The sequence below is a fragment of the Pogona vitticeps genome, chromosome 2 (genome assembly GCF_051106095.1).
Source record: "Pogona vitticeps strain Pit_001003342236 chromosome 2, PviZW2.1, whole genome shotgun sequence".
Lineage (NCBI taxonomy): Eukaryota > Metazoa > Chordata > Lepidosauria > Squamata > Agamidae > Pogona > Pogona vitticeps.
The window spans coordinates 23244963-23272219 of NC_135784.1; the positions used below are offsets into that span (position 1 = coordinate 23244963).

General features: G+C 47.2%; 1 protein-coding gene across 1 annotated transcript in view; it reads left to right on the forward strand.

Annotated features, from left to right (window-relative positions):
• Positions 1 to 27257, forward strand: part of TNXB (tenascin XB) — a 139380-nt gene that overhangs the window by 104837 nt on the left and 7286 nt on the right. Inside the window, exons 33-45 of the mRNA XM_078386829.1 lie at positions 2699 to 3028; positions 5564 to 5860; positions 7233 to 7523; positions 8928 to 9215; positions 9992 to 10329; positions 15076 to 15619; positions 18439 to 18561; positions 19800 to 19943; positions 21539 to 21658; positions 23221 to 23364; positions 23979 to 24109; positions 25358 to 25490; positions 26783 to 26934. Coding sequence (XP_078242955.1) covers positions 2699 to 3028; positions 5564 to 5860; positions 7233 to 7523; positions 8928 to 9215; positions 9992 to 10329; positions 15076 to 15619; positions 18439 to 18561; positions 19800 to 19943; positions 21539 to 21658; positions 23221 to 23364; positions 23979 to 24109; positions 25358 to 25490; positions 26783 to 26934 — 3035 coding nt within the window. The remainder of the gene's footprint in view (positions 1 to 2698; positions 3029 to 5563; positions 5861 to 7232; positions 7524 to 8927; positions 9216 to 9991; positions 10330 to 15075; positions 15620 to 18438; positions 18562 to 19799; positions 19944 to 21538; positions 21659 to 23220; positions 23365 to 23978; positions 24110 to 25357; positions 25491 to 26782; positions 26935 to 27257) is intronic.

The following is a 27257-nucleotide window of genomic DNA, read 5'->3' on the forward strand; positions in this document are numbered from 1 at the left end:
AGAAATCTGAAACATCTACAGAAAGAGACAAAAGCCTATCTCACAGCCATAAATACTGCACTTCCAAAGCCAACTACACCAGAGCACAGAGTGCTGTCCTCTGAAGATGCCCATGGCCACAGAGACTGGCGAAACGTTAGGAAGAACAATCTTCAGAACACGGCCAAAGAGCCTGAAAAACCCACAACAACCACAAGAAATCTGAAAAGTTTGGACACCAGTCTGCATTCTGTTACGGGCAAGGACAGAAATGTAGGCCTTGTCCAGATGGCCAAAGTTTCTGAAATGAGCTTGGTTCATCCTAAATCGACTTGGGCTTATCAGCATTTGTGTCTGCATTGAGTCCGTAAAGCCATGACTTTGAAAAATGCTTATGGGACCCAGCAATCCTTATGGATCCATTATAATAATCATCATGTGCTGTCAAGTTACTTCTGACTTAACGGCAACCCTTTCCAGGGGTTTCCAGGTAGAAGATACAAAGGTGGGCTTTACCTCTCCCTTTTTCTGAGAGTCACCCTGGGACTGTGCGCTTTGCAATAGGAAGGCCACACGGGTTGGCTCTACTCCCAAGAAGAAAAGGAGAGAATCCAATTCCCAACTTCTGGCTTCACAGCCAGATACCTAAACCACTAAGCTATCTAGCCAACTATATATCTATATAAAAATACTATAAATCTAGTTCCTTGCTTCAGCTTTGCTTCCAGAGCTTTTTTTTTTTTTTAATCTTTGTAATCAGCTTTCAGGTGAGACTCTCTGACACAGAAATGAACTCTTCTCCATAGGATGTGCTGTGGCAATAAGCTCTGTCCCAGGACTATATACTGTGTTTCCCCGAAAATAAGATATACAGAATAAGATATTCGGAATATTCTGAACAAGATATTCAGAATATAAGATGTTTTTAATATGTATATATAATTGTATAAATGTATATATTTATATATGTACATATAAATGTCTATTTATATATAAAACATCTTAAATTCCGAATATCTTACTTATCTTATATTCCGAATATATATATAGGATGGACAGAGAATTTGGATCAGGCCCACTGGCAAAATTAGAATCATAGAATAGTGAAGTTGGAAGGGGCCGAGAAGGCCATCAAGTCCAACCCCCTGCTCAATGCAGGAATACAAATCAACGGATATCTGCCAGGTGCTTATCTAAGTTTCTCTTGAATGCCTCCAGGGTTGGAGCCCTCACCACTTCATGAGGTAATTGGTTCCATTGTACTGCTCTTAACAGTTACAAAGTTTTTCCTGATATTCAACCAAAATTTGACTTCCTGTAACTTGAGCCCATTATTGCGTGTCCTGCACTCTGAAATGATCGAGAACAGATGCTGCCCCTCCTCTGCCTTTTAAGTATTTGAAAAATGTTATCTCACATACACACCTCTTTGTGATCCATGCTGAATCTGGTACAGTGGTGCCTTGCTAGACGATGATAATCCATTCCACTGAAATTGCTGTTTAGCGAAATCATTGCCTAGCAAAAAGCATTTCCCCATTGGAATGCATTGAAACCTGTTTAATGTGTTCCAATGGGGAAGAATCGTCGTTGTCTAGCAAAGATCGGCCATAGGAACGCCGCTTTGCGAACCGCTGATCAGCTGTTTAAATAGCTGTCTTGTGAAGCTTAGGTCCCGAAAACACCCGTTTTGCGAGTGCGGAGGGAGCTGTCAAAATCGTCATCTAGCGAAAATTGGTTTGCGAAACAGGGGCCAAACATTGTCCAGTGAAATTCCCCCATAGGACTCACTGTTTTGCGAATCGCTATAGCGATCGCAAAAAGTCAGTGTCTAGCGAAAAAACTGTCATGCGGGGTAACTGTCTAGTGAGGCACCATTTGTACTTTTTGTCAGCTCTTTCTAGACAAGCATTCAGTGCGTTACTGTTGGTGACTGAAGGCCCCCGTAAAAACTCTCTGGATTGGATGCTCAGTTAAGAATGTAAATATTCTATGAGGGGGAAAAAGGCAAAATAGTTAAACCTATTTTGCCCTGGCAGAGGTTTCCTGAAATGCAGCAGGTTGAACTGAATGGCTCCATTCTCAGACTAACAACATCTGATGAAACTGAGCTAACTGAGAATGTCTTTCCCTCAGCACCTTGTAGCGAAGACCTGGCAAGTGGAGAGATGGTTAAATAAAATGTCAGGTGGCGGGGACACAGAGAATGCAGATTGTCGTTAAAGAAATAAAAGCAACAGCAGGATTTTAGGCCTAAACACTAGGCTCTGAAGGATAGGTTTGGAAGTGTAACCACAATGAGTGACCAAAAAAACAAAAAAAAATCAATTCAAACTGACAATTAAGGAAAAACTATATATATGTAGTTATTTGGTGTGGGTGATCCATATGGGCTGTAGAAACCACTTTTTTTTCCTGGCACAGAATTTCAATTCGCTGGAGAACCCTGGAGAATTTCAAATTCTTGACTGGATTTCAGTTCTTTTATTGGAGCCTATATTTAGCCCTACAGAAAAGGAATATTTCCATCAGCTGAACCGCGTACGTGATTTTTGCACGTGCACATCGTTACTCTCCACCCTTGAGGTCTCTTAACAGGAAACGGAGTTGAGCATCGCATGGAGTAGGCCCCTGAAAAATCACCTCAGAGATCCTATAAACTCGTAATCACATTGCTTTCTAGAAATGATAGCTCGAGATCCTTCATGATCTTCCTCTCTTGTTTTTGTAGCTGCAGAAACACCTGGGGAAGCGCCCGTGGAAGAGAAGGAGCCAGGGAGGAGCATTTCATCCAAGCTCGGAGACCTCGTAGTCTCTGAGGTCACCCCAGATTCCCTTCTCCTCTCCTGGAGCATCCGAGAAGGTAGCTTTGACTCCTTCCTCATCCAGTACAAAGACGCCGCGGGCAAGCTCCAGGTCTTACCGGTGGACGGAGCCATGCGCTCCCTCCATCTCTACAATTTGACACCTTCGCAGAGATATGAATTCAACGTCTTCGGACTTTCCGGCAACAGGCGTCTGGGGCCCGTCTCGACCAATGCTGTTACAGGTCAGCAAAGGCATGACTTGGATCGCTGGATGCCTTTCATTGGCGCTGAATCGATAGCATAAACATAATTAATATAATTATTTTTTTAACCTGCCTTTCACTTTAAAAGGACCCATAAAAGACATAGCTCTCCCCTTGAGCCTTATCTTTCTCCTCATCTTTTTTTCTCCTTATCTTTTTTAAACTGATCCTTGCTACTGTATCCCTCACAGGGACGCAACACAGGGGACCGTGGCAGGAAGTGCATTACAAAGGAAAATATTGTTGTCTAATGCCATAGTTTTCACCTTTTCTGATTTCAGATGAGAGATTTTGGAGCAATGATAAGAGAAAATGGCACACTCCATGTTTTAAGGCAGACGTAACTCATTTTATCCTTATGGAACCATGTGCAGACTAAAAGACAATTCTCCTTCTAAATTCCCCAGCTTTCTGAATTGGCACTCGAATTTTCCAGTGGCCTCTCTCAAAAATCTGGAAATCTGACTTGGTTGGGCCACACAGTCTCCAGCATGGCCAAGCAGCCTGGGAAGAATAAGTAGTTCACGAGATGAATTTCTCTATCCTCAGCAGTTCTTGAGGGCTGGGCTGAACGTCCTGCCGGATCAATCTTCCCCTTGAAACAAGCGGCTGGCTGTTGGCAAGCACCCAACGGGGCCATCTTTTCTCGCTGGCCTTCCGATTTCCTCTCTGGCGGCTGTTTGTTTCCTCAGTTTTATTCCTGCTGAGAATCAACTGGGAGAGGAGGCGTCCTGGAATGTGAGCCTCTGCCATGATTCCTGGAAAACTGTTGAAAGGCAGAGCTTGTGATTCTGATTAACTTTCCGCTCCTTTCCTTTCCCCTTTCATAAAAGCATCAGAAGAGCCCTGCTGGATCAGGCCAAGGGCCCATCGAGTCCAGCTTCCTGTATCTCATGCTGGCCCCACCAGATCCCTCTGGGAGCACACGAGACCACGAGATATAACTGTCTCCTGATCCCCCTCCCCTGCATCTGGCCTTTGGAGGAAACTTCTTTGTAAGCCTGGAGATTATACATCCCCCATCATCATGGTTTGTAACCTGTGATGGACTTTTCCTCCAGGAATCTGTCCAGTCTCCTTTTAAAGGCATCTAGGCCAGATGCCACCACCACATCTTGTGGCAAGGGGTTCCACAGATTAACAACCTGCTGGGTAAAGAAATGTTTTCATTGATCTGTTCTCACTCTCCCAGCACTCCATTGGAGTGGACGTCCCCCTGGTTCTGGTATTGCGTGTGAGAGAAAAGAGCTTCCCTCTCTCCACTTTAACCACCCCCTGCATCAATTGATATGTCTCAATCATGTCCCCCCTCAGGCGCCTTTTCTCTAGACTCAGAAGCCCAAACGCTGTTGCCTCTCCTCAGAAGGGAGGTGCCACAGCACAGTCCTCATTTGTGTTGCTCTCTTCTGTACCTTTCCCACTTCCACAATGTCTTTTTTTCAGGAGCAGTGACCCCAGGTGCGGCCTTACCAGCGTTTTATACAATGGCATTATCATGTTGGCTGTTTTATTTTTAACCCCCCTTTTAATGATCCCTAGTATAGAGTTGGCCTTCTTTGCTGCCGCCGCACACTGGGTGGACCCTTTCCTCCAGCTGTCCACCAGCACACCAAGGTCTCTTTCCTGATCCGTTGCGGACAGGCGGTGTTTACAAAACAACCTCCCAAATCTGTTCTCCCATATCTGTTGGGCTTTATCTCAGAAGGGCAAAGCTGGAAGGAACCCTCTGGATCATCCAGTCCAGCCCCTACCAAGGAGGCTCAGTGGGGAATCGAACTCTCAACTTCTGGCTCCACAGCCAGAGGCCTAAACCCCTGCGCTATCCAGCAGGGATAGTATTAACAGCTTGGAATGCCCTCCAGATGCTCCCCAAGAGCAGCCCTATAGCTGTGAACTAGCCTTGGTGTCAGGACGGGTTTCCCACCAAAACCCATCTTTTCACTGAAGAAGCTCGGATGCGCTTTGAGAAAGGACCCATGTTTCCTCACGGGAGAACAGTTTAAAAAATTTACGTGACCAAAGGCAGCCTTCCACTGCCTGATACCAATAACCCTGCTCCTTGGGGACAATGGGGGGTGTAGTCCAAGCCAAACCAAAGGCACCAGTTTCTAGAAGGCTGGTCTGAACCACTCAAATTTGTCTACTGGAGAGAGAAAAAAAGAGCAATTGTTACCATCCTCAGCAAACCCTGCCACACTACCCTGCTAGTGTCTTCTGCTCCTTGTTCACTCTTAACACAGGAATTCCCGACTTTGGGTCCCTGGATGACTTTGGACTCAAACTCCCAGAAGCCTTCACCCTCTAGCTGTGTTGGCCAGGATTTCTGGAAGCTGTAGTCCAACAACATTCAGGCTTGGAACCAGGCTGGCATCTTGCATTGGCTTTCTTCCAGCTGAGAGATATTTGATTTGCTGTTTCTAAATTTCCTCTTTTTAGGGCTTCCTACAGGTTGTGACCAGAACCGGCTTTCCTTTCTTCTATACTTCCATCATCCTCTCTCTTTCCTTTTTCCAGCTCCAGAACAACCTCAGGAAGAAGAAGCAGCCATTCAGCCCCGACTGGGAGATCTGTTGGTTTCTAAAGTCGCCAGCGATTCTGTCAGCCTGTCGTGGAGCGTCCCCGCTGGCCATTTTGACTCTTTCCTACTCCAGTACAAAGACGCGGAGGGAAGACCCCAGGTGGTGCCCCTCAACGGGGACTCCCGTGACGTCACAGTCCCCAACCTGGCCTCTTCTCACAGATACAAGTTCAACCTTTACGGCATTAGCGGGCCCAAGCGACTCGGTCCGATCTCCACGGATGCTGTCACAGGTCAGGGGGGACAAAATCTGCATTGTGAGGGGTTCCTCTTTCTCAAGCCAAACTTTTTCTTAGGGTAACAACAGTGACCGTATTGTGGTGCTTGGTGGGTAATTCAGCACAGATAAAAGGAGGCACTTCTTTGTGTAGCACCGAATTCAACTGTGGAACTCAGTGCCACAAGGTGTAATGCCAGGGGAGGCAGCCCAAAGTGTGAGCGAGGTGGCACCTTACTCCAGACTTTGAGAGGGAGCCTCCCTCTCCCATCTCAGACTAGCCACTAGCTACTGCCTGAGAAGGATTTCAAAGAGGATAAAACAGACTCATGGAAGCTAAGATTATCCATGGCTATTTGTCATAGTGGCTTCATGCAACCTCAAGCATTAGAGGGGAACAAAGCAGAAGGAGGCCTGTCTTCTTCACATCCCCCCTTATGGGCTTCCCAGGGTCATCTTATGGGTCACTGTCTGTCTACTGTGAGAAATGGGAGCTGGCTTTGACCCAGAAAAGGACCTTTGCAGTCTTAGGGTCACCTTCCAGGATTCACAGCAGTGCCCTCCTAAAGGTGTGTTTGGAAAGGCCGCCTGTATTTTGGTTGTTTCATATTAAGAATTTTTTTAAAGGAAGGGAAAAAAAATAAAATAGAAATATTAAAGAACGGGTATACATCCTGTAATTAATACAGTCGCTCAGTGGGTTTGCCACCAACTCAAATGCATTTCAGAGTCACAGAAAATGTGCCTAACCACATTTTTTTAAAACAAAAAGGTTGCCATCTTCTTTCTGTGCTGATGAAGATCCTTCTGCTCAACTCTTCTCCTCATTTCAGAAATCTTGCTCTTTTTTAAAGCAAATCTCACCTTTTAATCACCAGATTACATTATGTTTCAAGGAAGTATATTGTTTTCTTTTTACTTTTTAAAAACCTCATCAAGAAATAACACTTTGTAGATATTTTCTATTATTTGCATTGTTTCCTTGTGCTCCTGCTATAAACTCTTGTGCTGTAAAATTTCCCAGTGAAAACAGATCGCTGTTGAGGTAAGTGAGCCCCCGGGCCTCATCCTTTGCTATGTAATTTGATCACTGAACAATGGTTGAGAAACTTTGGGACTCTAATGATCTGAACTATCCACGAGATCTGGAGGCACAGCCTGAGGAAGATGAATTTATCATAGAAAGCTAGCTGTCCGCTGTTGGCTTGATTTCTTTTTGAAGTGGTCCAATGAAGTTATCACCTGCTCTTCCATTCCGATGCTTTTTGAAGGGGATCACATGGGTTTTTTCTGACCATTTCTCCTTTACCTGTTCCCCTGGCGTCGCTTCTTCACAGCCAGTGCTCCTCAATCCCCTCTTCAACCCATTCTCCCCTCTTGTGTTCCAGGACCTCGCGCTCAGCCGGAGAAAAGAGCTCCTCTCCGGCTTGGAGAGCTGTCGGCCCAGGACATCACGGCCGAATCTGTCCTCCTGTCTTGGACGGTGGAAATAGGGAATTTCGACTCCTTTATCATTCAGTATCGTGATGCCGAGGGCAAGCCCCACGCTTTGCCTGTGGACGGGAGCATGCGTTCTCTGCGGCTTCATGACTTGGTCCCCTCCCACCGGTACAGGTTCAATCTCTATGGTGTCTACGGACGAAAACGGTTCGGGCCCATCTCCACGGAGGCTGTCACAGGTCAGCCATGACCCCCCCCAGGGGGCCACCATTTTGTCATGGTGTGTTTTCTTTCTAGGACAGAAAGGGATTTCTCCACCAGCGTTGGGCTCTGCTGCTGTTTTTCATGTTTTGGGGGCACTTTAGGGTGTCGTCAGATCTTTCCTTACTCAGTGTGGATTCACAGAAAAAAGAGCCCCTTCCAACGCACTGTTGTGCCTCCCCTGAATCTGATTTATTGTTTTTATTATTTATTTAAAATATTTTTATCCCGATTTCCTCCTAAAAAAATAACCCAGGGTGGCTTACATCATCGCAAAGACAATATTCCAAAGCTAAAAACAATAAGTATACAAATATTTAGAAAGAATTAAACAAGTATTATATTGAAAACAGTCAATAAAATCAATACTAAAACACATTTAAAACAACGGAGCACAACAACCTGTTTAAAAAGCCCTCTCAGGAAGGAAAGGTTTGCCTGAAGAGAAAGGTCTTTGCCACCCATGCTGTTTCAATAGGCAGTTTTTATTGTTCAGTCTTCATCATCTTGAATGCCCTTTGCTTTGCTGCCTGAGATTATGGTCCTTCCAGAAGTTAATTCTCCTACAAAAATACAAAAACACATGGTTATATGCACAAAGTGTCTTCGTGCAGAACTTTCTGTTTTTGACCACACCAGAGTTTTGAATTTTAGTTAAATTCCTCTAGAGCAGACCCCCCCTTTTATTCATTAACTGGCACTTACAGGCTGAGACATTAATAAGAGAAAAACAAACAAAATGTTTCATTTACTTACAGTGAACTGTTAAAACAAACTAAAACATGACTGCTTTGAACAACAGGCCTAAACAGACTAACTGCTTCCAAAAGACTGAGGAGAGGAGAGGGAAAGAGGCAGAGTAGAGGGCCAGAATTCTTTTTGAATCAGGCAGGGAAAGAACTATTGGCTAATGCTGTTGTGATTGACAGTTACCCCATCTCAAAAAGATCCCTCTCGGCCACGCCTCCTAGAGGCAGCATGTGAGGTTGTAAGAACTCCAACAATACCTTCATATGCATAGTTTTCCACTCATAACAGTAGTGATTGGGATTTGATGTGCAGATCTGAAGTGTGTTTTCAATCATTGCTAACCTCATATGAACTTGCTAAATGGAAAAGGTGGAGAGTCAAACTCACAGTCTGTATAGTTCAAATCTAACTCTTAAGTTTTACAGTGCACTAATTAACACTAGCCAAAATCCTGCTGCTTAGTGTAGTAGTAAATTGCACTAGAGTGTGCCCATTGAATCAATGGGGATTTGATTAATTACTTCTTCCATAAGTCTCATTGATTCAAATGGGCCTCATTCTAATTGTGACATGCTTTAGCAAAGCAAGTTTCAGTTTATTTATAAATAAATCATGTTTTTCCTTATCTCCAGCTCCTTTAGAAAGGGTAGCTCCACCACAGCCCAGTCTGGTGGGATTCTCAGCCTCTGACATCAACGACACATCCGTTCGTCTGTCCTGGAGCGTCCTGACTGGGATTTTTGATTCCTTCATCGTTCAGTTCCGGGACGCGGAAGGCAAACCCCAGGCATTTCCGGTGGGCAGAAATGTGCTCTATGTCATCATCTCCAACTTGGTGCCTTCCCACAAGTACAAGTTCAACCTCTATGGCATCTCTGGGCGAAAGCGCATTGGCCCCATCTCGGTTGAAGCAGTCACAGGTCAGAGACCCGGAATACCTTGGATATACCTTGAACCCCATTTTTCTATTTTTCTCCGTCCTCTTTTCATTTCCTCTCTCATTCCTTCTCCCTCACCGTGAATGGGCTGCCAAGATAGGAATGGATCAATTGTCACAAAGGTCAAAACTTAAAAGGTCACAGGGAGCTTCTGAAACTAGCCTGAGGAGCACCCCAAGGCCTGTTGCGGATTAAATTAAATTTCTAGTCAAATTCCTCTAGCCATGTAGCAGAAGCTCAAGGACTCACAGAGCAGAATAGCTGCAAGTTCCCCCGGAGCAGTCCACCCTTTGTTCTCATCCACTGTCACTTACAGTCACATTACTATCTGAGACAGTGGGAGAGAGAATAGAAACATTTCATTTACTTACAGTGAACAGATAACAGCAAGCTAGCAACGTGTCTGACTGCAGCCACAGGCCTCAACAGACTGGCTGCTTCCAACAGACAACAGAAGGGGAAAAGATCAGAGCAGATTGGCAGGGCTCTCTTTGAAATGCTGGATAGCTCACTGCTTTAGGGATCTGTGTGTGGAGCCAAAGGTTGGGAGTTCAGTTCCCCACCATGCTGCCTTGATAGGGGCTGGACTTGATGATCTAGAGGGTCCCTTCCAGCTCGAAGATTCTAAGAAATCAGAGGAAGGTCCCTCCCGACCATATTTACTAAAGGCAGGGTGCAAGGTTGCGGTAACTCAAACGAGGCCATCCTGGATTGCCCTGTCTTGGCCTGATGGCATCTCTTCTCGTCATCTCTTCCAGCCGAAGTGAAGCAACCTGAGATCCAGCCGACACTGGGTGATTTTTCCATCTCAGAAGTCACCCAGGACTCCGTTCGCCTCTCGTGGACCATCTCCGTCGGGAATTTTGACTCTTTCTTCATCCAGTACAAAGATGCTGAAGGACAGCCCCAGAGCATCCCTGTGGAGGCGGACGCTCGCACAGTCGTCATCTCTGACCTGATCCCTTCCCACAGATACAAGTTCAACCTCTACGGCCTCTCTGGAAGTAAGAAGTTTGGCCCCATCTCCATTGATGCAGTCACAGGTGAGCAGTCCTTCATCATCTTCCCCACCCCCAAAAAATCACCCCTCACTCAAGTTTTACACCTTCCCAGAATTACCCCGAGTAGGCAGTGCTCTTAGTCTTGCGTTTCCAAAATGTTATATCGACTCCGTGCCTTTTATTTTCATTTTATCCTTCCTGTTTCACTACTACTTCCTCTTCTTCCTCTTCTTCTTCAACTTTTCATTTCTTCCTCATTTTTCCCCCAGAAAAAAATTAAGGAGGGCTGCTGAAGAGCCACTGTGTGCCCTCTAGTGCCCTGCAGCATTTGATGGGGATTATGGGAGTACTAGTCCCACCTCTCTGGAGGACATGAGATGAGGTAATGCTAAGCTAGAGTGTGGTGGCGCTGCGGGTTAAACCGCAGAAGCCTCTGTGCTGCAAGGTCAGAAGACCAGCAATTGTAAGATCGAATCCACGCGATGGAATAGTGAGCTCCCATCGCTTGTCCCAGCTCCCGCCAACCTAGCGGTTCGAAAGAATGTAAATGCAAGTAGATAAATAGGGACCACCTCAGTGGGAAGGTAACAGTGTTCCGTGTCTAGTTGTGCTGGCCACGTGACCACAGAAACTGTCTTCAGACAAAAAATGCTTGCTCTAGGGCTTGGAAACGGGGATGAGGGCCGCACCCAAGAGTCAGACACGACTGGACTAAATGTCAAGGGGAACCTTTACCTTTACCTAAGCTAGAGGGAGAGGCAGTTGGATGGCTGCCAGTCTGGGTGTTGGAAGCTAACTGCACCAGTTCAGCGGACAGGCGTCGATGATTTGGGTGGCTGGGTTGTTGTACAAAGGGCAGTCCTTTGTGGGAAGGGCTGGTAGGGAAGAGCCCCGTCAGCTGTCTGGCTGCAAAGAGGGAGATCAGGGGCCTTGAAGCTGCCCGTCCACAGTCAGCAGACCTTGAGCACTGAGGACAGAAGCACACAGATCCCAGTATTTGATCCGAGGGTGTGATGGTTTCCCATTCCCTTCTTCTGGGGGTGCCCTGGGACTTGGCAGTTTTGCCCCAAGGCCACCCAGGCTGGCTCTCCTCCCTGGAGATCCTGTGGAGGAATCGAACTCCCAACTTCTGGCCTCACAGGCGGATACCGAACTCTCTGAGCTATCCAGCCGTCTGCATCTTACGTTTCCTCTGAGTTAGAGGCAGCCTACCTATCTCCCCTCCGTACCACTTTATCCCCACAACAAGCGCATGAGCCTGGCCCGAGGTCACCCAGGGAGTTCTTTGGCTTGGTGGAGGAGAAAACCGGAGGGGGTCCCCAGTTCCAGACAGGCGTAATCCAACAGGTACAGAGAAAAAAACACTCTGGCTCTCATTACTCGCATTCAGCCAAGCAACACCCCCTCCCAGGGTTGGATGCCTTCCATGCTGGAGGGGATGATGGGAGCTGCAGTCCATCCCTTCCAAAGATGGGGGAAGGCTTCCGTTTCTCCCCACCCGGCCAGGGGGAAAGGACGTTTGCACGGCACCTCTTTGTTGTTCCAAGGGAGAAGGATCATCCATCTTGACAAGGAGGTCAGGCTTCAAGGGTCAAGGCTGACATCGTGCCAAATGCGTCATTAGGAACGATATCAGGGTTTCTCTCCTCATCACCCCCTCCCCATGTTAATAAATTAGAGTGTCGGAGCCAGATTTCCGTCCAAGTGCAAGGAGAGAAGAGGCTTAACCCTTCCCTCCCCAGCTGCAGTGAAAGCACGCAAGTTTGTGCACACAAACACCCACACCCTGCATTGCTCATGTGAGGAGGGCACAGAGGGAACTTTTGTTAATAATGTTGGCCCAGGAAAAAGGTATTTTATATCTGAGATCGTTGCGCGGGAAGGATCAGATCTCTTCAAATGTTGTCCTTCTATTGAAAATCATGGGGGGGGGGGGGAGAACTGATGTAGTTTCTAACAAAATGTGGAAAAGTCTATATTTTTGGACTTCACCTCCCAGAATCCCCCTAGTTACAGGGAGTTGTAGTCCAGAAAAGAAAAAGAAAAAGACCTTCACAGAATCATAGACCGATAAAATAATTGAGTTGGGAAGGGCTGATAAGGCCATTGAGCCCAATCCCTCCGCTCAGTGCAGGAATACAAACCGAAGCAGATCCGACAACTGGTTGTCTAGTTTTCTCTTGAATACCTCCAGCGTTGTCGCACTCAGCACCTCCCAACACCATGGGTTCAATTGTCGCGATACTCTAACAGTTAAGAAGTTTTTCTTGATATCCAGCCAAAATCTGGCTTCTTATAGCTTGAGCCCATTATTACGTCTCCTGCCCTCTGGGATGATTAAGAAAGAGATCCTGCCCTTCCTATCGTCTGGTTTCTAAAAATGTCTTGAGCATCACAATCCAGTTTGGTCCTCACTGCAGTTCATTCAGACCATAAAGAGATCTGACTTTGGGTTCATCTCCTTTTTCCCCCCTTGGCTTCCCAAATGAAAGAAACTGGCTTAGAGCAACAGCCTGAACTCATCAGTTTTGTGTGTGTGTGTGTGTGTGTGTGTGTGTGTGTGTGTGTGTGAGAGAGAGAGAGAGAGAGAGAGAGAGAGAGAAAGAAAGAGAGAGAGAGAGAGAGAGAGAGAGAGAGAGAGAGAGAGAGAGATTAATGGCACAAGGCAGGCCCCTGACAGCCCTGGACGCTTATGTTTGGTATAAACACACAGGGTAAAAATAAAAGTGCTAGCATCGGCAGTTGCTAAATCATTTGATAAATGAGGCAAGTGTCTCCTGTTCTGTAAATTCTTCTTCTTCTTCTTTTTCTTCTTCTTCTTCTTCTTCTTCTTCTTCTTCTTCTTCTTCTTCTTCTTCTTCAAGGCCATCCCTAAGACGATGCAGACAGATGGGACACAAGAACACAGCAGGAGAATCTGTATTGGCTTCCATTTATCAGCAGCCCCAAATGCCCCCCTATTGGGGTTCAAACCAGACACATTAACCGCACCTTTTTCCAAATAGGGATGACTCAGGACAATGCCTAGTGTCTCATACGAGATGTGACAGCGGCTGTTTTAAGTGCCACATCTAGCTTGGATCTCGTGAAAACAAAAAGTTGTATGTGCCTGGTTTGAACAGCAAAAATGGGAGAATGGGAGAGTGGGGAATGATAAAAAGGGGGGTGGGTGGCCAGATAGCCCTTCAGGCTGGGCCTCACATTCCCAGAAGGCCTCAAATTTTAGATTTCTGATGTTCTCAGAAATGCAAGTTCTCACAATATCAAAACTAGGATAAGAACAAATCAGCAGGAAGGGGGAAAACTGCAGAAAGGTGTAGGAAGAGTTCTGCTGTCTTCACACACACACACACACACACACACACACACACACACACACACACACACACACACACACACACACACACACACACACACACACACACACACACACACACACACACACACACACACACACACACACACACACACACACACACACACACACACAGAGCTTTTGCTACAAAAATGACCAAGGGAGTTGTTTAAGATTGTTGCATTTTATTATTTTACTTGTCTTTTTAACATTGTTTGTTTTCATAAGTTTAAATATATTTGTTTAATTCTGCTTTAATATTGTAATGATTTATTATTTTAGCTTTTAATTTTTTTTATTTTAATACAGTAGGACCCCCCCCCCCCCATATCCATGGGATCAGTATCCACTGATTCACTTACCCACAGTCTGAAAATATTAAAAATATATTTTTTAAAAAAATTCCCAGAAATATATGTGTTTCTAAAGATGGAGTTACCAGAACTAGCCACAGAGGAAGCCAGGGACTATGCTATATGTAGCATTCCCTGTTATAATAGCATTTGCTATAATCTGCATTTTTAACATCCCCAGGAGGAATCTTACTGTGCTGTAAGGCGACATATCAATATTTTCAATAGATGAAATAAAGCAATCATCAGCCACAGGGTGGTACCTTATGTTCTTCTTTGTGGCCTCCGTGAATTACACCTATGGGTTTCTTAAACACGCCTGCGCAGAGCCTCAGAACAGGCTAGAGTTTAAAAGAACAGACCGTGAGATGAGAAACGGGAGCCATACAAGCAAGATGTCTGTCCCGTGGGGTGGGAGGCTGAGACCCAGGACAGCACTTTTGCGGGATCAGTCCAAGATGCATTGCCATTGAGGAAAGAGAAGAAACCCCTTCCATACCGTGTCCCTAGTCCAAAACCCGACGGGACTGGCAGCTGAACACCTTTCTGCCTTTCTCTGCCTAATTATAGGGCCAGACTTTACATCAGTTTGGGGAAAGTAGTAATCCGCTTCAGATCAGAGCTTCTGTTATTGCAGAAGTGTTAACATTTCTACCCTGTCCCCTTGCAGTTCATTGGCATTGCCCTTATCCTAATAATAATAATCCCCTGGCTGTACAGTGGTGCCTCGCTTAATGAGTGCACCGTTTAATGACGAATCCGCATAGCGACGCTTTTTTGTAATCGCTAATGCGATCGCATTGCAATGTTTTAGGTGGCAAAACATCATATTGCGATGATCAGTAAGCATTTCACTTACTGATCTTCGCATTGTGATGTTTAGAAAACGGCTGATCGGCGGTTCCAAAATGGCCACCGGATCAACAAAATGGCTGCCTGCAGCGTTTTCGTGCCAATTCCTCGCTTACCAAGGCGGCAAAAATGGCGGCCCTATGGAGGATTCCCGCTTAGCAGTGAGTTTTTCCCCAATAGGAACGCATTAAACGGTTCCCCCCCCCCCGCATAGCTACGAATCCGGATAGTGATGTTAATCCTGGAACGGATTAACATCGCTATGCGGGGCACCACTGTAGTTTACTTTTTTCACAACTGGGGTAATGCTGGGTTGGCATGTCCGCCACGCACCCCAAGATCTCTTTCTGGGTTATTCATTCCCCGCCCCCTTTGATTCTAACCATGTCTGCCTGAAGGTAAGATCTTTGGACACTCGGGTGCATCCTCTTGATGGGAGTGGGAGCCTTACCGGCCCTTGGAGGCCCTGTTCATCCATCCATCCCTCTTTTTCCTCCCCTGTAGCTTTCCCCGATGCTGAGAGTAAGCCAGCCACCATCCTGCTCGATCACTTGGTTGTCTCCGAGGTGACGCCCACTTCTCTGCAGCTCACCTGGAAGGTCTCAGAAGGGGAGGTGGATTCCTTCCTGGTCCGATCCAAGGAGTCTCTCCTGGGGAGCGGGAGGAGCCCTCCGCCTGCCAAGGAAGTGGCCATTGCCGGGGACAAGCATTCCGCGGTCCTTCGTGGCCTGACGCCCAACACCGAATACAGCCTTACGGTCTATGGCATCCGGGACGGGTCGGAAGTGGCCAACATCAACACAGGAGCAAGGACCAGTGGACTCGGTAAGAAGGCCATATGGGCAACCTTGCTGTTAGAAAGCCAGAATCAAAACAAGTCTCTGAAATACACTGTAATAATAACCATGGGCCAACAAATCAATTTTGACATACGGTTTACCCTTCCCTTCCTCTAGGGGGGGCCCTGGGATTGTGCAGCTTGCCCAAGGCCACCCAGGCTGGCTCTTCTTCTGGGAGGCACATGCGGGGAATCGAACTCCCAGTCTGTGGCTCTGCAACCAGATACCTAAATCACTGAGCTATCCAGCCGGTGAACTAAGCTATACATAATAGATAATCAGTCATGAGAAGAGGGAAATCCTTAAGTACGGATGGTGTGTGATTGTCCCAGCGGGTGCTTTTCTTTCTTCTTTTCCTCTGATTTAGTACATTCTTCCTTTACAACTGCCACCCTCTATATTGTACTAACAGGATTCTGTCTCTAAGGATGGGTTGTCTGCAACGTGCATCTGGCCATGATCAAAGCACGTGTACGTTGCATGAGATTCACACCAATCGGCAATGTTGAACAGAGGGAAAACAGCATCCACGTTGCGTGGGGAGGGTTAAAAAATATGGCTCTCCCTTTCGCTCATGAGCCCACCTCCCTCGCTATTTGGGTAGCTTTCTGTGTTGTCATGCAGCACCTTAAAATAAACTCTCCAGCTACCAAATCGACCCTCAGGGCAGTTCTTACAGGAAAAGGGATAAAGCCTTTTAGATGTTGAGGTAGGAAGTTTCACCCCACTGTGAATTTGGAAGGGAAAAAGTGTTACTATTTATTTATTTGTTTCTTTGTTTGTTTAACTTGTATACCATCCGATTTGTGCTAGGGACTACTCTGGGCAGGTTACATCCAAAGTAAAATAAAGATAAAGTAAAACTCAAACAAGACACTAAGAAATAGAGAGAGGATGCTGTCCAAGGTTTCCTTTTCAGCATCCTCTTGGATCACTGCAAGGGAGGGGGCCGGGGCAGCCTCTACCGGGAGCCCATTCCATAGGGACGGAGCCACCACCAAGAAGGACCCGTTCCTAGTCAGAGGTCTTCCTGGCCTCCTCCCTCGGCGTGGCAGCTCAAAGGAGCACAGCCTTTGGAAGGGTTGGGTGAGGCAGGCTGATGTCTTTAGGGAAAGACGCTCTGAAAAGTAACGAGGACTTGATAGGTAAGAACCAAGAACTTTGGCCTGGGACAACACAAGCATCCCATGCAGGCAATGCTAGAAGAAATGGAGAGAAGATGTGAGGAGGAGGCAGAGGGCTGGCGGAGCAAGAGGTTAGTTTTCCCAAGAGAAGAGATTATTGGATCTGAGAACGCTTCACTTGAAACTGGGGAAGTGGAGCCAAATGAAACAGGGAGCCACTGCCTGATTTCACGGGAGAGGCATTTCAGCAACAACAGCCATGTTTACAGGGCGCGCGCTTCCCCGCAGCTAGAAAATGGTGGCTTTCGTTCCCCTACCCCAACGGCTTCCCAAAAATCTTTGACGCCAATCGTAACTCCTTGCCATTTTGTCATTCTGTCCTGGGGGGACACAACGCAAAACCAACGGTGTCCTTTTGACCCTTGGAGGGGACAGGGAGGGCTCCAGTTTCAGCTTGGCCTCACGATTTACTACAAACAAAGTAAAAAGATGAATGCCACCCCCCCCCTCCGGAGTGCATTCCCAAAAGCAGTGTTCATCATCCCCTCCAACCTACGAGTAAGCAGCTGCCTCCGTGATGAATCTTTTCGCTCGGTGAGTTCATCATCTCCGCTTGAAGGGGCTGCCAGGATTTGAGCTCAAAAAAGCCAGCGTGATGAAGGATCTGAGCTGAATCTTTTGGGGAAGCAGAAAGCCAAGCGAGCCCTCCGACAGCTGCGCGTCCCGAGCTTGGCTTGGCGTCGAGGCCGGGCGGGTGTCCAACGTTGGTTTCCTTTGTGAAACCCGAGGAATTAATCTCTGGCTCTTCTCTGTTTCCTTTGTGGTCAGCCACAACTGGCTGCGGTGAATCCCAGGAGAAAGGGAGGGAGGGCTTAACGGGCAGGCCACGAGCCAAAGCGGCGCAAAGGCCAACGTGTGGGTTGTGTTTTGCACTCGCCACCGCTCCGAGCCTCTCGCTACGACCGCGTCATGTCGGAGTTCCACTTGACCATTAGAGATTTGCAGGTTTTTCACCCTCCGTCTTCCTTTCACCCACAAGCCCATAACGTTTTCATTCAAGCCGCCCTTCAACGTAGAAACGAATCCACTGTCGAACATTTGTGTGCTGAGAGTGTCCTGTGGCATTTTTAAGTTGTATGTTTAATTGTGCGTGCGTTTCTGTCCCTCTTTTGATTACAGACTCATTTCTAATCTATATTTTTATTATAGTTTGTTGCTTTGGGTGTGTCTGTTGGTGGAAAGACTGGAGATGGAGAGCAAATAAAATAAAATATTCAGCCTGAAGTCACTATGTTTGTCAGGAGCAGGTCAGCATGAATGAAACAACAATGTTTTGTGGCCTGTGCATAGTTCCTAAATCACTGAGCAACAGGACATGGCGATCAAGGGAACAGCTACTCATGGAGACTTTCAAAACATGTTTGGCTGATTTGGTTATACTGTACTTTTCCACATTTTAGAGCAGTGGTTCCCAACGTTGGGTATCCCACGTCCTCTTGGACTACAGTTCCCATGTTATTGGACTGGTGCTCTCCACATGGTGATGGTTGTTGGGAGTCCAGCTGCTGAATTTTCCCCATCCCTACCTCTGAATTTCTCTCTGGCCTCTTCGGTGAATTCCTTCCACTGCTCGAGAGACGGAGCGACACCAGTTCAGCACCCTCTTTCTCTCTTCCTCCAGAGCTGGACAGCCCCCGAGATCTGAGGTTCAGCGACATTCGGGAGACCTCTGTCGTGGCGAACTGGAGACCGCCGACCTCTCGCATCGACCGTTACAAAGTCTCCGTCCAGCCTTCCGATGGAGGTTAGAGAGAGAATCTATATATCTGCCCCCCCCCCGTTCCCCAGTGGCTTTGCCTTACCAACTGGCTGTCCATTCTGTAGTTGAGAGGGTGGGAATTGCCCAATTTGGAGGGGCTTAATATTACGAGCATCCAGAAAAATCGTACTAGGGCTTATTTTCAGGTTAGGTCTTATTTTCAGGGAAACAGGGTAGCATGGTGTGTGGCTCCCTCTAGTGCTCAGTTCTGAAATATATTTTTCAAAGAATTATCTTTTAATACAGTATTTTCAAACTGTGGATAAGTAAATCAGCAGATACTGATCCCGCAGGTAAGGGGGTCCTACTGTACTGTTTTTACAGTCCACCCACTTCTGGTCAGTTTTTGGCTCTATTATTTTTAATAGTTATGCTAGCTTTAACCTTACAGCCATGAAATGGAAGCAGCTATAGAAGGCAATTAATTGTGTGCCAAAGTGGGTATTATTTTACACCTACCAGCACAGGCCTGCTTACACAAACACACACAGATTCAGGCAAGCAAATGTTCAGACACGCAGACGAAGAGAGACCTTCTATCTCAAGCAGGCCAGAAGGGGATTCCTGCCCACAGCCTGAGGCTGATGGATGCCCTAATTGTGGATGAGTAAATGCTACAGACATTTATTGTTCCAGGATATCCTGGTAGGACAGGAGAATTTAAAAAAAAACAGAATCTGGATGTGCTAAAAGAAAGCCCTTAAAACTGACTTTAGGCATAGCAGGAGGCATCGCAGAGACAAAAATCTATTGTGTTTGGCCACTTCTATTTTTAACACAGAAGGACAGTGGCTAACTGGCCTGTACAGTTAGGGAGGAAATTAACCTTAAATGTTCGTTAAAATGCAAAAGATTTATACGATCCGAAGAGAAATCAGAGTTGCTTATTTAGAAAGATCAATAGTGGGCAGGATGCCTAAGCCGCTAGACTGCCTGTCTGCTTGTTGCCCCTTCTAATATGCACTGGTGACCAGCTAAAGCTTTGGCACCTTAATTTCCAGCCAGCACTAACCGGTTGAAGAGCAATGCCCGACATCAGTGGCTCCCAACCTTGGATAACCCAGAGGTTCTTGGATTAAAACTCCCAGAAGCCTTCACCACTAGCCGTGTTGGCCAGGATTTCTGGGAGTTGTAGTCCAAGAACATCTGGAGACCCAAGGTGGGGGAACCATTATCCAAGATCGAGCCCATGCAAAGATCTGAGTCCATTTCTACTGTTGCAGGAGAGCCCAGAAGTATCGCTGTGAATGGATCCAGACTCAGGACCGCCATCGAAGATCTGACGCCTGGGGCCAGCTATGAGGTCACTGTCGTGTCTATCCGTGGTTTTGAGGAAAGCGAACCTTTGGTTGGCTATGTCACCACAGGTAATGCCAGGGTCTGGGGAGCGTAGGTTTTTGTTGTGGTTGTTGTTGTTGTTGTTGTTGTTGTTGTTGTTGTTAGTCCTGATCATTTACTTAAAGCAGAGGTAGTTACATCACCCACTTCTCATCAAAAATAGTCTAATTACAGTGGTGCCTCGCATTGCGACGTTAATTCGTTCCGCAAAAATCGCTGCAGAATGAAAACGTCGATATGCGATATTAAAAAGCCCATAGAAACACATTGAAACCCCCTTCAATGCATTCCTATAGGCTTAAAACTAACCTTAAAGCGAAGATCCTCCATACGGCGGCCATTTTCGCTGCCTCTAAAGTGAGGAATCCTTCCCTAAACACAGTGGGCGGCCATGTTTTTTTTCCGGCAGCCATTTTGAAACCGCCGATCAGCTGTGCGAAAATGGGGGCGTTGCGATGATCACTTCCCTGCGATCATCGCAAAGCAAATTTTCCCCATAGAGAACATCGCAAAGCGATCGCTTTTGCGATCACAAAAAACAGTGTCGCTAATCGATTTCGTCGTTAAACGGAGCGATCACTAAGCGAGGCACCACTATATCTTACTATTTTGATTTGTTTATAACTTTACCTCTGTTTCATAGACATCCATGATTTTAAATTGCATGATATGAGTAAAGAAAGAAAGAGTGTAGGGAAGTTGGATTTTTGAGCTATCCCAGATTGCAAGGCAGGTAACCATGGGTTTAAATGGCAGGAAGCCAGATTTAGGCTGAGCTTCAGGAAAAGCTTCTTAACTATTAGAGCAGTACGACAATGGAACCGATTGCCTGGGGAGGTGGCGAGCACTCCAATGCCAAAGACAATTTTCAAGAGATCATTGGACCACCCTCTGTCAGATCTGCTTTGACTTGGATTCCTGCCTTGCGGGGGGGGGTTGGACTTGATGGCCTTAGAGGGCCCTTCCCATCCAGTTCTTCCGTGGTTCTGTGATGTCCACCCTTTGGCATGCTGTGGTTCCAAAAGCACCCTTGGTTGCCCCTGCCTCCCCATTACCTGGGATCCTTTTGTGGCGGATGTTGGTGGGGCCAGCAGGTGTTTTTTTGGTTGTTGTTGTTGTTTAGTCATTTAGTTATGTCCGACTCTTCGTGACCCCATGGACCAGAGCACGCCAGGCCCTCCTGTCTTCCACTGCCTCCCGGAGTTGGGTCAAATTCATGTTGGTAGCTTTGATGACACTGTCCAACCATCTCATCCTCTGTCGTCCCCTTCTCCTCTTGCCTTCACACTTTCCCAACATCAGGGTCTTTTCCAGGGAGTCCTCTTTTCTCATGAGATGGCCAAAGTATTGGAGCCTCAGCTTCAGGATCTGTCCTTCCAGTGAGCACTTGGGGTTGATTTTCTTTAGAATCGATAGGTTTGTTCTCTTTGCAATCCAGGGGAGTCTCAAGAGCCTCCTCCAGCACCACAATTCAAAAGCATCAATTCTTCAGCGGTCAGCTTTCTTTATGGTCCAGCTCTCACTTTCAAACATCACTACAGGGAAAACCATAGCTTTGACTATTCGGACCTTTGTCGGCAAGGTGATGTCTCTGTTTAAGGAGGCTTTTTTTCTTTCCCTGCAGTTCCAGATGGCCCCTCCGACCTGCGAGCCATCAACGTGACCGATTCCTCTGCTGTGCTGACGTGGCACCCTCCCCTGGCCGAGATGAACAATTACATCGTCACCTACGGACCCCTCGGTGGTGAGCGTTGGGAACTGGGCAGGGAGCGGGTGAGGCAAAGCCCTCAGGGATGGCCCCGATTCCCTGCCAGCCAGAATCCGGTCAATGTTTCATTAATGTACAGAGAGAGCTTTCATAAGGGCCAGCCTACGTTGGAGGTGGCTTAACAGTAATATGCAACAACCATACAGAGGAGTTCAAAGAGTGGTTTGTGGGGAATGGGTCACAGAACCAAAACCCAAACCCGAGAGCAGTGGTTTCCAACCTTGGGTCCCTCAACGTTCTTGGATTGCAACTCCCAGAAATCCTGGCCTGCACAGCTTGAGGGGTGAAGGCTTCTGGGAGTTGTAGTCCAAGAACATTTGGGGACCCAAGGTTGGGAACCCCTTCCCTAGACAATAGTTCTGTCAGCAGCTGTTTTAGCTCTATTCATATCAAAATGGAAACTTCATGTTTCAAGGTTAGTATATGTCTGAACATCAATTAAGATAAAGGCGCGGGGTTTTGGGACATGTCCTTAGGCAGAAAAGTAACTTTTCCATGGTCTAGATTCAGATCCAGTGTTGCTCCCTCCCACCTGAATCCAACTTTATACCTGTACGTTCTAACTTTTCCCCCCCTTTTAAAAAAATACAACCAAAGAGAATGGGTAGCTTAAGAATTGGATCCTGATAAGAGAAATAATGAACTCTACAAGCTGGAATAACTTGTACATATAAATTAAAAATCTACATGAGGTGGATTTAGAGGCCATTTGCACCCTTCTCCTCCACAGGCTGCACCGATCCATTTATCAGAATCCCCTAATTTTGTTGTTGTTAAGGCTAATTTCATATTTAAAACAGGCTGAGGGAGAGAGTTTTTACATGGCCAACCACCCTTCTGAAGCTTCTATGTCGGTTTTCCCCCTCATGAGTGGTTATGTGTTGCGAGGCAACGTGACCCACAGACTGAAATTTGACTACTTTTCAACTATACAGACTCAGATATATTGGCAAGTCTTTAGGTCCAAATCCCAAGTCTTTGGTACCAAGCCCTGAGTTCAAGTCCCTGTTTAAAACAATTTTTCCCCAGAAAAAGGGGAGGGTGGGTGGGTTCCGAATTGCGAGTTGAATCTGAGTCATGGGGGCGGGGAACTGAGTCGAATCCCAGTTGAGTCACTACTGTGACAAATCCAACTTAACAGCAAGTCATGCAACAGAGTCCCCATCTCTGCTAGAAAGACTCTTGATAGGAGTTTTGTGGCGCAGAGGTTAAACTGCAGCACTGCAGCCAAAACTCTGCTCACATTCCAGGTTCAATCCCAGGTAGCTGGGTCAAGGTTCACTCAGCCTTCCATTCTTCTGCGGTCAATAAATGGAATACTCAGCTCGCTGGGGGGAAAGGGCAATGTGTAGCCTGCATAATTAACTTGTAAACCGCTCAGAGAGTGTTTGAAGCACTGTGGGGCGGTATATAAGCATTATGTTTTTTCTTTGATCTAATCTGCCTGGGTTCTTCTTGGATTGTATTTAAAACAAGGACTTTTTCGATGTCATCTCTCTCTCTCTCTCTCTCTCTCTCTCTCTCTCTGTCTCTCCAAGGTCCAAGAGTCTCTGAATCAGTGCCAGGGAACCGGGTCCAACTGCGGTTATCAGGTTTGCGCCGGGACACAGAGTATCGGGCCAGTATCTACGGGGAGAAGGAAGGGAACCGCAGCTCTCCCATCAGTGCCACTTTCACCACTGGTAGGTGGCCAGGGTTGAGAAAACCTCGTCCGCGTATTTAGGAGCAACACCGGAGAGGCTTGGAGACAAGCCTTCAGGGGACACTTTGTCCGCCTCCCTTCCTTTCGAGCCAGAGCTGTAACTAGCAGATGAGTCGCCTGGGGAAAGCAGTGCAGAATGTGCCCCCAAATTGACCCCAAATCAGTTCATAGGGTGAAAACAGTAACAGGAGTAATCATAGGATTGGATGCCTTGCCAGTGTCTTCCCTCCTCCTCAAGGGATAGTCAGCAGTGTCAGAGCTGCGTGAAGAAAAACAATGTTTGCTTGTTTGTATGTATGTATGTATGTATGAATGAATGAATGAATGAATGAATGAATGAATGAATGAATGAATGAATGAATGAATGAATATGGCAGGCTATTATCACAAATCTGGGGAAGAGGCATGCCCACTAAATTTGGTACCCTGGGGTACCAACACTGTGACTATTATGGCTCAATTTTTAGCTTTCCCTGATTTGCATTTCTGGATTGGGAGCATTCACTTCTTCTTAGGGGTAGAGATTTCCCCGAAGGCAGATAACAAAATCAGCCTCCCTTGGTTTTGAAACCCTTTCCCCTCTTCCTTCTCCAGGTGCAGACGGACCCCGTGACCTCCGCGCTAGTGAGATCTCAGCCCGCAGCGCACGTCTCACCTGGTCGCCACCCCGCGCCTCTCCTGGCGGGTACCTGTTGAGTTATGAGACCCCTTCTGGACAATCAAAGGTACCAGAAAACCTTTGGCTCGGCTGGTGTTGCATATCCACAGTCCTCCGAGAGAGGAGACTTCCCAAGGGTGAACAGTACAGCATGTCATTTGTTTTCGAACTGGCATATGCAGGCATAGCACAGAGAGGCATGCGAGCGGGATGCGTAGTTTTTAATCTTGCACCACCTTTCCAAAGAAAGAAACTCTATCCCGAATAAATGTTGGAAACCTTATCTTTTTGAGCACAAAGCACCCAAATCTCATGCGCAGCATGGATACTCAAAGTTACAGCCCAGAAAATCTAACTTTTCCAAGCACTGACCCTTACACTGCTTCACTTCCCAGCCAGGAGGCACTCCGATCGTCCCCTTCTCCTCTTGCCTTCACACTTTCCCAACATTAGGGTCTTTTCCTCAAATGCTGGTCTCAGGCAAAAAGAGATTTCAGGCTGTCAGGAGAACATCTCTTATCCATCATTACTTATCCTGGACTACATATGATCAAACTGTCAGCCAAAGGGATAATCCTTCTACATCCGTACCTCTTACAATCAGGCTCCAGAATGCTGGTCCCATGGGTAGCTCTCCAACTGGAGAGATTTTAAGTGATTCTGATTCTGCACTGGTCGAGCTGTATCCGGAGCGTATGCCTTGTCCTGAGCACCACCACGTTCTAGGAAAAATGATGCCAAGCTAGAATCTATCCAGGCAGAACGGATCAGGATGGTAAGGGGTCTGGAAGCCAAGAAATGGTGGAAAGAAATGAGTATTCTCAGGTTGGGGAAGATTAAGGGGATTGGTGGTAGGTGTCTTTGAACACCTGAGAGGGAGCAAACCTGTTCTCTGTTACTCCAGAGTTAAAGACTAGAACGTTGGCTGGAAACTGCAGAGATTTCATCAAAAAAGGCCAGGAGAGACCTTTCAAGAGTGAGAGGTATTTGGGCAGTGGGGCAGACTGGCCTCATGCATCTCTTTAAGGCAGTGGTTCCCAGCCTTGGGTTCACCCAGAGGTTCTTGGACTCAAACTCCCAGAAGCCTTCACCTCTAGCTGTGCTGGCCAGGATTTATGGGAGTTGTAGTCCCAGAGCCACCTGGGTTACCCGAGGTTGAGAACCCCTGTTTTAAGGAGGGCGTGCCACTTCCCTTTTCAGAGGAGCGACTCAGTGATAAAGACATCCTTTGCCCACATCGCCTTTCCTGGCAGGGATTCTGTTTTGCTGTGGATGGTTGGGTTCTTCCTGTTACACCCTCTTCTCTTCCCTGCAGGAGATCCCCCTGGGCGCCTCCGTCACGTCCCACGAACTCCAGGACCTCATTCCTTCAAGCCGCTACCAAGTCCAAGTCCAGGCCTTGAGGAGAGGAACGCCGACGGCTCCCACCTCCACCTCGTTCACCACTGGTAAAAAAAGGGGAGGCCTACATCTCTCTCTCTCTCTCTCTCTCTCTCTCTCTCTCTCTCTCTTTTTCGGGGCTTGAAGAGTCAAGAGGGGGGGAATCACCCGTCATCCCTGAGCAAGTTTACAAAGGGCCGGATCCTTTCCCCCACTTCGGTGGCCTTTGTAAAACCATCCCCGGCCAGAAAGTTCATTTGAATTTTTTTAAAAAACACAATGAAACAAACCAACCCTGCTGGGTCGTCATCCTGTTCGACGGTGCTCCGAGTTCAAAGCACGACCAGTCAAGGATTTCCAAAGGAGAAGAGGCTCCAGAAGGATTGTTTTGAGCCTGCCCTGAAAAAATAAATGGTCTGGGAAGAAGGGAGGAGGATGCCTGCGGGGTGTGAAGCAAGATCTTTCTCCTAGCTAGCTCACAAGGAGGACAAAGACAGGGATGGTCCACAGCAGTGGTTCCCAACCTTGGGTCCCCAGACGCTCCTGGACTACAGTTCCCAGAAGCCTTCATCACAAGCTCTGCCACCTACAGTGTCTGGGAACTGTAGTCCAAGAACACCTAGTGAGCCAAATCAGGGAAATCACTTCGGGTGTGGCTTCAGGATCTGGTATTCAAGGGGGGGACTCCCTCGGAAGAGAGGAAGGGTCTCTTTCCATCCATGATGGATGGCTTATGAAGAGATCTGCAGCAAAATGTTGCACCACTGAGGACATTCGTTCACATTTTGAGCCAGCCGGGCTGTGCCCTCTTCCGCAATACTCCATCACCCTTCCCCTCCTTCCCCCTCAACACCAGACGACCCCCCCCCCCACAAGATCCAGGGACTCTGGAGCAGGCTCATTTCTCGCTGAGATATTTTCAACTCTTCCCTTCCACTTTTTCTCTTCTGCAAAGCTTAGCCTTTCTCCTCTTCTTCTGTACTCCTATAGTCTTTGCTGCATAGTCGCTGGTCAACTATGAAATGCAGATTAGCTTATTCATTGTGTCATGTACATAAAAAACAGTGCTGCAAGAATGGATTTTTAGGATTAGGGTAATCATCATCATGCGCCATCAAGTCAACTATGACTTAGAGCAACCCTTTTCAGGGATTTCTAGGTAGAGAATTCACAAAAGGGGTTTTCCCTTCCCTTCCTCTAGGGGGCGCCCTGGGACTGTGCAGCTTGCCCAAGGCCACCCAGGCTGGCTCTACTTTCAGGGGACACAGTGGGGAATCAAACTCCCAACTTTGGCTCCACACCTAAACTATTGAGCCATCAGGATAGATCCCGATAAACTTACCCTTTCTTCTCCCGGCAGAACACCTGACGTACCCCTTCCCTCGGGATTGCTCAGAGGAGAGCATGAACGGGCCAGGACCTTCTCGGGTAACAACCATTTATCTGGGGGGCAACCGGGAACGCCCCGTGCAGGTCTACTGCGACATGGAGACCGATGGAGGAGGCTGGATCGTGAGTATGGGAGGGTGTGGTTGAAGGGAAGGTGCCATGGGCAGTCTGCAGGCATTCATCATTTGCTGCGCATAAGAGAGTGTTATTTGTCTGTCACAGGATTTGGCAGCCTGGGCCTCACAAGGACCTGTTTTTACAAGGAGAGGGGGGAAAATCTCCAGTCTCTAGTGAAAGACTTCCCTGTCCATGAATCTTCCAGATATAGAATAATAACCATGTGCCATGGGGTCAGTTCCCCCTTATGGCAACCCTTTTCAGGGTTTCCCAGGCAGAGAAGACTCAGAAGTGGTTTCCAGTTCTCTTCTTCTGGGGGGGTTCCCTGG